Genomic DNA, 12,088 nt, shown 5'->3' on the forward strand with positions numbered 1-12,088 from the left:
GCAGAAAACGCATCAGTTCAAAGCTTGCCAGGAGGTAGACCACTAAGGATTCTAAGTCCAGTTGATGTTCTATTAAAGAAGAGTCCTTATCCATTTTATAAAAATGAGAAACAATAAAAATGTTTGTGTAATGCTTGGTTACCAAAGAAACTGAGTGCTTGTGGTGGCATCATGGCAATAACGGCTAATTATACTAATAATGCGACATTAACTAGGTCTTATTAGACTGGAAGCAAATTTCTGAGGTTGCCGCAGGCTATGACTAACGTGCTTATAATATACCAGTGAAAATTAATGCGGTTTTCATACAGTTTTCAAGCAGGTGTTATCACATATTGTAAAACCACCTCAAACTCTGAGATATCCATAAAAGGCAAAGTAGCCTAAATAAAGTGCTTTTCTTCAGAAACAAGTAACCTGATTGACCAGATCACTAAATGTAAGCAAACGATTACATAATTTGGGTTGTAATAATGGCACTTACAACAATTAATTCATTTTCATGCAAGTGCAGAACAGAGTTTGTCATTCCCGGTTGCAGTTTTAGTGTAATTTTAATGGCCAGCAGCCCTGCTGTAGATTCTGTAGATTACAAAAGGTACAGAGAAAAGAAAAGAAGAAAAAAATGGCTTACAGTTTTGGCTGGTTTAGGTGAAGGTCGAATACCTTTTACATCCAGCAAACTTTTTTCTCCTGCTCACTCTGACTGTATCAAACAGCTTGATTCATTTACTATGACAAAATAAACAAAAACATCAACAATAAAGTAAAAACAAAAAAGCCTCTCAGATGAGAGCCTCAGTATGATAAACATTCCCTGTGAAGGATTACATTTACTTAGGCCATAATCTTTATTGTAGTGTATAGTTCTTCTGTAGGGTCCTCATGGCCATTTTCCTCCTCTTCTACCTTTTTAGTGTCACTGTTGCGCTCCTCCGAAGAATCCTCAGAGGTAGCTCCAGCAATTGAGGAAAGAACAGCATCTTTCTCCACATTTGCGTATGCAGGATCCGTGTAATTCTGAGGTCTGAGCTTCCCGTTTTCAATGGCAGTGTGAGTGCAACTCTGACTTGGATGTAGGTCACTTTGATGTTGCTGGAGATTGCAGAGGAAAGCAAACTCCTTTGAGCAAATGGAGCAAATATAAATTCTTCCTACCCCATGGAGAGAGGAGCGGTGCTCGAGGAGCGCAGTGGCGTTACCAAATAACTGCACGCAAAACTCGCACTTAAAAGGCCACTCTGACGCATGCTCTATTATATGGCCACTAAGGTCTTTGATGGAGCGAAATGGCTCTTTGCAGACGTTACACACAAAACTCTTAACAAAAGTCTCCCGCTCTGGTGTCTCAAACTCATCAGAACTTCTGGGTGGAGTTCCAGGTGAAGCGTTACCCCCATTTGCAGTTATATCAACCGCCCCCTCTTTTTTCACTATAGCCTCTACAACCAACTTATCAACCAATGAACTTTTCTGCGGAGAATGCAATTCTCTGAGGAAGGTCGGTGAGGAGGACTCCTTTTCAGGAGTTGATTGTACTGTAGAAAGCGGAGACTTTGATTTGTGTCGGCCTTCTGTTTTATTATTGAGGTCTTGAGGGAAAGTTCCTTCACAGGAATGGCTTTGGCTGGTTTCAGAAGCAGTATCCCACTTTCGGTGAGAAGAACCTGCTTGCTCGGCATTTCTTAAAAACTGAGGCTTAGAATCATGGGTTGAGCCCTCATTTAGTGTTTCTGACTTTAAAGATGAATCTGCTGTACAATGTCTTTTTGCATCCTGAGGCAGTGGAGAAATCGCAGGGTCTAACTGCTCAGCAGCTTGGTCTGATTCATTAACAATGGAATTTAATGTATCATGGCATGATTCTGTTAAAGCAGATGAATTCGACACTTCCTCTAAACTATCACCTGCCTTAGGGGGCATTTTAGGGGACAACACAGGAAAAGAGGCAGGTGAAGAGGCATCTGACATCCGAAGATAAGGTGATGATAAATGTGGAGGTGATGGGATAGTGGGTAAGACTGGAGGAGGGGGTGTAGATGATGCTATACTAGATGAAGACGGAGAGGATGGATTAATAGTCATAGGGGTCAGAGAAGGAGGAGAGGCTGATTCACAAGGAAGGCGCTCTGATCCTGATCCGGGACTAGAGGGGCCAATACATGTGGCACTCTCAGAAGATGAAAGAACGTCAGGGCTTCCAAGAGTATTGGATCCTTCATCTCCAGGTGAGTTTAGGCCAGCATACTCGTTCATTAAGACTTTCTCTAAAATGCTGGTATTGGGTTTCTTTCTTTTCACATGTGGCATTAGTGTGGCTGAACTTTTCTTTACTTCATGGTCGACGGGACTTTTACGGTTCATACTTAAGTCAAGCACAGCCTCTCCAGAGCCTTTGCTTACACTATTGTCTTTTTTACTGAAGGAATTCGAAAGGTCAAGCGGCTGCTGATTGCAAGAATTCCCCCCACTTCTTGAAGGAGACCAGTCTTTTCCTGTAAGGCTCACAGCATCCCCATGATCTTTGCTGGACAAACTCCAGGAATGTGTCATGCAATGGCTTTCAATCTTTGGCACCTTCAGAGAGCATGAAACCCCAGTTGCAGAGCTTATGCTGTCATTTATTTGTGGCGGGCTACTCTGTGAAGTTGTGGGAGGGGAGGCAGTTCTTCTTTTAAACTTTCCTTGGACAGCAGGCAGTGAAGTTACGGAAAGCGGGGTGGTCAATCTATGGCTATCTGTAATTAGACCTATGGCTGGTTTCTGACCATCCGGGGCCTGTAGTAATTGTTTGAGTTTTGGAGAGAGATAAACCGTTTTCTCCTTCTGAACAGCTAACGTTTCATTTGACTGGGAGAAAATGTTTCCTACCAACAAAGAGGACTGAGAGGAAGGGGAGGACAGGGAGGAAGAGGAGGACACCATTTCTGTTTCCATTTTCACAACAGGCAGCAGTGGTGGTGTAGCAGTTCGTCTTTTAGAAGCTGTCTGAGCTACGCATGAAACTTCTTTCACTGGACAAGTCTGTGTTTCAACTTTAAGAGCATGAGTAACTTGTTTAGGACTTAGAATGAGAGCATCAAGGCCAAACAACGCTGCAGTGCTTGAATCAACCTCAATGAACTCACAGTTGCTCACTGTGCTTGTAGATGGGATCTTTCCATCAATGTAATGGCTGAGATTTTCAGAAATGTTGTTAGAGATATCAACCATACACTCCTCTCTCTCTCCTTCATCCTCAGTCTCCACACTGGGCACATAAATTGGTGGTGGACTGGCACTTGGTGACTCTTCCTGGAGCGAAAAAGGCTGCCCTTGTTCATGCTGCTGCTGATGGGAGGAGCCATCTTGCAGGAACATACCTTTCCGTCGAACACCTTTTGGCATTAGATGCCGCTCATGGATTCTGCGCTGGTGCCTGCGCATGTTGGTGTGTGTGCCGAAAGCCTTGTTACAGTACTTGCAAGGATGAAGCTCTTTTGACTCCCCATTCTCATTCAATATAAAAGGTCGGTCAGATTCAGCACCAGGCTCTTTTTTCAAACTGTCAGAGGTTTGCTGAGGTGGACGGTTCTGTGTGTTCATAATGACTGAATGGCTTGGAGAGGATGCACTGCCAGAGGTAGCAGAATCATTGGGTGCTGTGGGACTGTGGAGGAACGTTGTTCCGCTAAGTGATCCGGGCCTATTTAAAGTTTTACTCCCATTTTCATGTCTACGTTCATGTCTGCGCCTGCCTACCTGAGAGCCAAAGGGCTTGGCACAGTACCGGCATTTAAAAGTATGAGTTTGATGGTTTGAAGTAGTGTGAATGTGAGTGTGGCGTTCCAGGCCTTGTTTGGTGGAGAAATGTCGCTCGCAATGCTGACAGGGGTACGTTCCTCCTTGGGGGTCATCCTCAAAATCCCCCTCGGCCTCCAACTCAGGATTCGCTAAAGATATATACTCTGTATCACACAGCGGACTCTCAGAGCTTTCTTCTGCAGGGCTGCCTGAGCATAAATGCAGGAGAGACTTTTCATTCCCATCAACTGATTCTACCTTAGAGGGATGCTGTGGGCTTTGATTTAACTGTGGTTGCTGAAGTTGTCCTTCATTCTCTGCATTTTCCTCATCCAATCCTTCCCTCTGGTTCATGTCTGTTGTATGAGACTGGACAGGGTTTTCATTTTCCGTAGAAGACGACTGGGAAGCTGCATTCTCCTGTTGCAACTCTGAAGGTGAAGGGGGTCTTTCCTCACCATTAATCCCTGAATTACAAGAAAAATATATATTTAAAAACTAAAAATCACTAGTGAAGTTGAAAATCATTCATCTGAAGGCATAATTCTGTTACACTAACACTACAACTATGGCTGGAACTAATCCATAAAACTGGTAGAGAAATAATTCTAAACTAATTTCATTTTTGTTTAGTCAGATTTGTGTGCTGTGCATAAAAACCTCCACAAATGATGTCTTTACAGAACTGAAAAATGCATTTTGATAGACAAAACAAATCAAAAAAATAATTGAGATCATAGTGCAGGAAGTGCATACCCTAAGCTGTTTCAAACTTGAGAATGGTTTATATTAAGTGTTTCAAACAAATCCATAAGCATACAGGTTAACGTGGTTTTCCATATCATGTGCTTGAACAGATATGTGCATTTTTTATTTAGCACATAACTTTCATTTTATGGTTCTATCCTTATCTATAAATTGTAGAAATTTAGAGAAACAAATCAATTTGCACATTGTTTGAAGAATAACCTTGGGCAGGATGTAGAATAACATGTTTTTTTTTCATTCAAACACAGAATAATACATGAAATTTGGCTTTTTAAAAAATAATTAAATCAAAGAAATAAGTGACATGTACTGATTATCAAAATAATTGATGGTTGCAGTCCTACTGTTAACAAGGTTTGGGTACTGAAACCCGGTGCCATACCTATGTAACCAGTATGTACTAGAACCGAATCAGAACGCAGATTTCGGTGCCACTTAAATGCTTGAGCATTCGATTGAAATATTTGTTCTTTGGTTCTCCGAAACGGATGTAAGGATCACCGGCACCGCACATGAAAAATTATTTCCCGACTGAGAATATTCACGAACGTTTTTACTCCACAACTGCTTCCTTTTGTGATCTGATGTGGCTTCTTTTCACAGTATGAATTAAACAGACATTAAGGTCCAATCCTATTTCTACCCCTTAGCTCTTCCCCTTTCCCACGTGAAGGAGTAGGGGTGTCTCGATTCTCTTTTGGTTGGAGGGGTAGGGGTAAGGGGAAAGGCCAGATAGCCCTTCAAACTAAGATTTTTCAGGACCACACTTCAAACAATGAATTATCTCAGCATAAACCATCTACAGTGGCAACATGGCTGCCAGAGCGAACAAAGACACATAAATGTAAGCATTATTGGCATTAATAAAGATTTTAATGAAAAGTAATCATTTGTTTTATGTTACATTCAATCGTGTGTTCATATTTATGGTCATGTTATTCAAAGAAACGTTTGCAAAAAATCGCTAAAGTTTGCTAATGTCATATCATTACTGACTGCACGATAGTACCACAACATATTTTCATGTCTGATCTGGGCAATAACCACCATAGACATTGAGGGGGGCTAGCACCCCCAATAATTAGAAATCGCTAAACCTTTTCTCAAATACTGCCAATTCGAGAGAGAAAGAGAGAGAGAGAGAGTTGCGTGTATGCGCGTCTGTGCATCTCTCTTTACAATGAGTTTACTTCAAAAACAGCGATTATATCCCCTCGTTGCTGGAAAATATAATGTAGCGAGTATTTAAACTGTTATTTAAAAAAGTCTCAAGGCAGCATTGACAAGTTTCTTTGCTCCTGGATGTGTGAGCTGCGCAATCTCCGATATAGGTGTGTGTGTGTGTGTCAGTAAGCAGTGCATTAATATAGAACGGTAAGGCTCTAATGCACACCAGTATAGGTGTGTGTATTGTAGGAGGTAGATGACGTATGATGACGTGTAACGGTGTAGTAGTGGTGTCCCAATTCTTAGGGGAATATTTTCACCCCTACCCCTTGACACTCTGTTTCAAGGGACATGGAGAAGGGGTATAAAATAGAATTGGAATTGGGCCTAAATGTGTATATAATCGCTCAATGGCCAATCCAACCTATTTTGGGTAAAAAAATTGTATTATTTTTTTTTTTAAGTATCGGTTCAGGCACCGGTACCATTTTAGAAGTATTGATTTGGCACCGGTATCATAGAAAACCCAAACAATACCCAATCCTACTGTTAACCATAACAAAAATATTATAACTGAGCAAAACATACTTGTGAATGGCACAAATCCCTGCCAGGGGCTTATGAAGAGCATAACCTACCTTCCTCTGAGTCCCGCATCTCTGCGATTGAGGGTTCAGAGGCACTCGATTTCTTCGGTTCACAGAATCCACCCAAATCAGCCTGCCTGGCTTTTTCCGACAGTTTCTTCCTTGCTTTAGGGAGAAACAGATCTATTTTTAGTATTAACTTTCAAAACTTACTAAAGCCAGCAAAAAGCTATTAGGTTTAGGTTTCTTATCTTGGCTGTCAAAACCTACAATAATTGAATCCAATGAAATGAAGACATTTCATAGAAGTATATAAATATTTCAAACAAAATAAACTGAACGTTCATAAAAAGTTTATAAATATAAACTTAAAACTGTAAAGCACAAAGTTTTGGAAGAACATCTGGTACATTAACTAGAATAAAGAGCTCCACCTGCAAGATCCAAAACAAAACAAGTATGCCACAGCCTTCTTTTCTAAACGAGCAGCTCACCACAAAACCAGACTGACTACTCCGTAACTGCAGCACAAGCAAAGAAATGCTTGTTTTCACACATTTAATGTCCATAATAAAATCTACACCACCATTATTACATAACTGTAGGGAGCATTAATTGTTACTGAACAGCAGTTGACTATAGTAGATTAAGTTTAAGGGAATAGTTCACCCAAAAAGAAAATGGTCATGCCACATTCCAAACCTGTATGACTGACTTCTATGGAACACAAAAGCTGATGTTCTGAAGAACATAGACTTTCATTACATGAAGGGGGGAAAACACATTGATATATCCTTAAAAGTATATCCTTTTGTGCCTCACAGAAGATAGAAGGTCATACAGGTTTGGAGTGATTTGAGGGTGAGAAAATGACAACAGGCATGTTGTCAAATTACATATGGCTTTATACACATTTACACAGAGGTTCACAGAAATTGTCTCAGTCAAGAAAAGAAACCAGCTATCAGCTGCTGTCCTTGTGACAAGGTCATCTGGGAGCATCTTATACAAAAACCAATTCATAAAACAGATAAATCCGTGTATCATTCGATCATTCGTTTTTTTATTTAATATTGAAAGTAGAAAAATTAGAAAAAGGCTCCTTTTTCGTTTTCCCGTTTTTTTGCAAAACAGGAAAAACGAGAATTCAGCTTAAATGTTTGTTTTTCGTTCATGGGTGGAAAAATGAATAAAGAGCTTGAATATTCGATTTCTACACGTGGGCGGGAATTAAACGCCCCTTTCTGCTGATTGGTCAGCCGAAGATCAAACCGTGCCTTCATCAGTTCTTCCGCAGTATCACGCAGCAGAATAATAGTCCTCCACTGCTGCAGTTATTCGGATTAATAACACATTTTATCAGTTTCATATTTTTCTCATCAAACAGACTAATGAATAGCTCGACACAAGTTCGTCAACATCTGGCTCAGTCGCGGGCTGAGTTGGTTACAACAGAACGTCGTGCATAATTCCTGTTTCTGAATCATCTTCGTATGAAATGGGCGAATAGCCAGGTAGCTAACATGCTAGTTCCAGCTAGCGACTGCGAACGCAAACAAACACATAATAGACGTGTTTCCGGACACCAGTTAGATATATCTATAGAAAAAAAACACCAGGTATGAGCAATAAGAGGCGGTGTTTTCATTTTACCTCGCTTTGCTCTAGGTGAACTCTTCTTGCTCAGGTTGCTAGTCCTTTCTTCCTCTAATGCAGCTGCTATCTCAGGATTGTCTTCCCCATTGTACCACACGAGAAGTTCTTCGTCCGGTCCGATTGGCTGATGGGGAGTACACGGACCAATCAGAGTCGAGCTTTTTGGAATGCCATAGAATGAAATACTATCTAGGCCTTGACGCTCTGTCAGGCATTTAGAAACAGACCCCCATAACAAACTAGGGTACAGTATCAGACAGCTCCTTTAAGGGAATGGGAATTTGATAACATTTAAGTTACGTTAAAGATGCTTTGTTCATCTATCAACTACCACATACGTAGAAAAAGTGTTTAAAAAAATGACATTTTTAATTTGTACTGCTAAATTCAGAAACTATTTCACAAAAGTTTAATATGCATACATTTAAGCAATATTTACGATCATTCTATACAAGTCCCATACATATTACTACTTTTCAAAGTTCCATGAAACTAAAATCCGAGTTTCGTTGTATTTAGTCCATTATCTTTGAGTGCATTTATATACTAGTACAGGGGGTTTCAAACTGGGACCCTGAGGGGGCTGCAATTTTTTTAAAACAAAATCACAATACAATCATGAGATTTATTCTATTAACAGCCCCTTTTAAACAGTAAGAAATACATTTATATAAGGTTATAATTTATACAGGTTTATATAAGCATACATAAAGTTGTAGGCTATAAGTGCATTTTTCCTTCTTTGCAATGTACATACTTTCAAGAACAGTTTTTACTTGTTGCCTCTTGCTTGCTCAGTGGTGGCTCAATAGCAACATTCTCATTCATATTTAACAACACTTAACTGTGAAAAGCACAAAATAGGGAAATGTAACTGAATATAGTTCTTAGGGCTGCACGATTATGACAAAAATCATAATTGTCGATTATTCCCTTGAAATTGTAATTGTGATTATTAATTACGATTATTACAATTTACATTGAATGACATCTTCATACCATTGTTTGATGCAACTGCATGCAGTATTTTTATATGAAAATAAACAAGCTGAAAACACTAACTGAAAAACCTTTAGTGCTTTTCTATAGTATTAAGCCTCAAATGTCAAATATACATCGGATTGGTTTCTTCTTTAAATTATTATTATTAAGTAAAAATATGAATGGTATTATAATGTTATACTAAAACTAAAACAATGGAAAAACCCTTAAGATAGCATGTAGAAAGAAAACAAACATACCTTGAGCACACAGAATAACATAAGTGGACTTTGAACGATTACGTAATTGTGGCATCCATAATTGTAATTGCGATTAGAAATTAGATTAATTGTGCAGCCCTAGTAGTTCTCTTTCCGCTACACATCTAATATTAATAGTGGTAGAAAAAAAAACTAAAGTTGATACTAGCTAACTTTAAAAAATGCATTTGCTTTAATACACTGAGCTAATTATTTAAAGCTAATTATTTAATCATTTCATGTTTTTTATGCTTTTAAAATAAGTATCTTAAGCTCTCCAAGGCAGTTATTTGATTTGATTAAAAAGTACAGTAAGACATGAATAGTGAAATATAATTCAAATTTAAAATAACTGTTTTCTATTGTAATATATTTTAAAATGTAAAGTATTCCTGTGATACAAAGCTGAATTCTCATCAGCATCATTACTCCAGTCTTCAGCGTCCCATGATCCTTCAGAAATCATTCTAATATGCTGATTTATTATCCGAATATGCTCAAGAACAATTTCTTCTTCTTATTATCAATAAGAAAACAGTTTTGATGGATTTTTTGATGAATAGAAAGTTCAAAGGTTCCCAGAAATCTTTTGCGATAATGTAAAGTTGTTACTGTCAAATTTTTTATGTCAATTTAACGCATCTATGCTGAATAAAGGTATTGATTTCTTTAAAAAAAAAAAAAAAAAAGTCTTACTGAACCCAAACTTTTGAGTAGTACAGCCGATTAGTATTTTAGGAAAAGTGTACCCTGCGAGGGAATCATATTATTATGGGGGTCCGCCACATATAAAAGTTTGAAAACTCCTTTACTAGCGAACCACTCCGCCGTATGCATCTCCTCCAGGCTCTTTGCAGTCATAACCTAACATAGCCAAACTCAAACCAATTCATCACATCTTAAAGGTTAACCTACCCTTAACACTTTGTAGTAAATAGCTCTGTTGATCTCCAGTGGAAAGAGGTTTTGCTCTTGAGAAGAGCATGCCCAGTTCACATACCGCAACCAGTTTCCTTTCATTGGATCCGTGGCGTCTACACACATCCACCCCGAGGCTGGAAAATATACCTAATGATAATGAAACAAAATGCATTTAATTAAGGACCACTGCTATTCCGAAGTTTAGGGTTGTTGTTTTTACGGTATTTTTGAATACCGCAAATAAAAGCAGACTTGGTGAGCATAAGAGTCTTTTTCATAAACATTCAAATCTTACAAGACCCCAAATTCTTGAACAGTAGTGTATATTGGTCCAAACAAGCTTTGTGTTCATCAGTGTATTCAGACTTCTAGTCAGGCAGAACTAGAGTTTCCAGTGTGTGGTGTCTAATACGTACCTCCCACATGTAAACATTGCTCGTCACTTGAGATCTCTTCTTTCGTTCTCCCACAAATGGTCCAAACCTTTTGCCTTTAGGTATTAATCTAGATGCCCAGACACCTATAGAAAGACATGGGACAGCATGAGAAATCTTATGTAAGCAAACATTGCAAACACAAACTTTATTGTCTTCTCTATACATTCTTTTTTTTTCTTGATGGGTTTTTGAGCTTGAATCCTCAATCAGAATGAGCCACTTTAAGATCTCCAGAGACACTCTCAGAGAGCCATTTTTGAAGCATATTCGATATTAATCATTTATCTGTGTATTTCTAGGGCACCACCACAGCGTGCTGCGCATTCTCGATTTCAAACATCAAACAAAATAAGATTTGGAACATGTCATAGGCTTTCATCAAGCATAAAATACTAATGAATATTAATGCTAATAATGAACACACAACTTCTCGTTAACAGAGTCATTTACAAGTGCTCAACCATGCTGTTGCTCACCAATGCGATTGGGGTTGACAGCTGATGGTCCCAGCTTCATGCTGTTTGGCAGCCCCTTCCACACATGGGCTGGGATGTCATCCAAGGTTTCATATGTTCCTTGAGGCAAAGCCATTACAGGCTCAAAAAGGGGGGGGGGGACTTTACAGTTTACAATGTGTTCCTTAACTCTATAAACATATGTAAGCAGTGCTCATGGTACTTGCTTTTAGAGCAAAAGTATGAACTTTTCAGGGAAAAAAGCATTTAGCCTAAATGATATTAAAAAATAAATAGTTTCACCATACCTGCACCAAGCATTTAACACTCAACTGTACTTTGAGACTCCTAAGACCTTTCTTATTTCATGGATTCTGTAAAACAGAAAATAGGAGCAGTTATTTTCACCACGTAGAACAAAATAATCCTCTATGTTTATGATGCAGGATGGGACTTGCTCTCAAGCAATCCCTAAGGCTGAAAGCATGAAAAGACCATTTCAAGGTATGCTTAAAACCGCAAATACTCCTTCAGTAAACTCAAAGTCTCTGATATTTGCACTATGGTTTGAAAGTTTGGCATCAAGTTTTTTTTTTTTTTAAATCAATTCAGCAATGATGCATTACTTTTTTAGAAGTGAGAGTAAAATCTTTTAAATAGTTACAAAATATTTATATTTCAAATAAATGCTGTTCATCGTTCTATTCATCAAAGAATACTGAAACAGATGAATCATGGTTTCCACAGAAAATACTGAACCGTTTTTAACGTTGATAATAAGAAAGCATGTTTCTTAAGCACCAAATCAGCATTAGAATGATTGAATATCTGCTGAAAATTCAGCCATCACAGATATAAATCACATTTTAAAATATATTAAAAATAGTTCTTTTAAAATGCAATACTATTTTACAATATTACTGTTTTAAAAGTTTTTTGAGCAAACAGCTGCAGCCTTAGCAAGCATAAGAAATTGTAAATAACATTAAAATAACAAAAACAAATCTTAACCCAATCTTAACCCCAAACTTTTCAATGGCAGCGTTTTTAATTACAACATAATTCATTCAGTA

At 38.4% G+C, this 12,088-nt stretch overlaps 1 protein-coding gene across 1 annotated transcript; it reads right to left on the minus strand.

The window, feature by feature from the left end:
* Window positions 1-837: 837 nt before the first annotated feature.
* LOC107551118 (PR domain zinc finger protein 2-like) lies at window positions 838-11,376 on the minus strand. The gene is made up of 7 exons (XM_016232613.1): window positions 11,324-11,376; window positions 11,037-11,157; window positions 10,540-10,643; window positions 10,118-10,270; window positions 7,959-8,085; window positions 6,357-6,470; window positions 838-4,250 (listed from the first exon to the last, which is right to left on the minus strand). The coding sequence occupies exons 2-7, from the start codon at window positions 11,149-11,151 to the stop codon at window positions 838-840; spliced, it is 4,026 nt and encodes a 1,341-aa protein (XP_016088099.1). The 5' UTR covers window positions 11,152-11,157; window positions 11,324-11,376.
* Window positions 11,377-12,088: the final 712 nt, after the last annotated feature.

The sequence above is a fragment of the Sinocyclocheilus grahami genome, unplaced genomic scaffold (genome assembly GCF_001515645.1).
Source record: "Sinocyclocheilus grahami isolate Dianchi unplaced genomic scaffold, SAMN03320097.WGS_v1.1 scaffold415.1, whole genome shotgun sequence".
In the NCBI taxonomy this organism is placed as follows: Eukaryota; Metazoa; Chordata; class Actinopteri; order Cypriniformes; family Cyprinidae; genus Sinocyclocheilus; species Sinocyclocheilus grahami.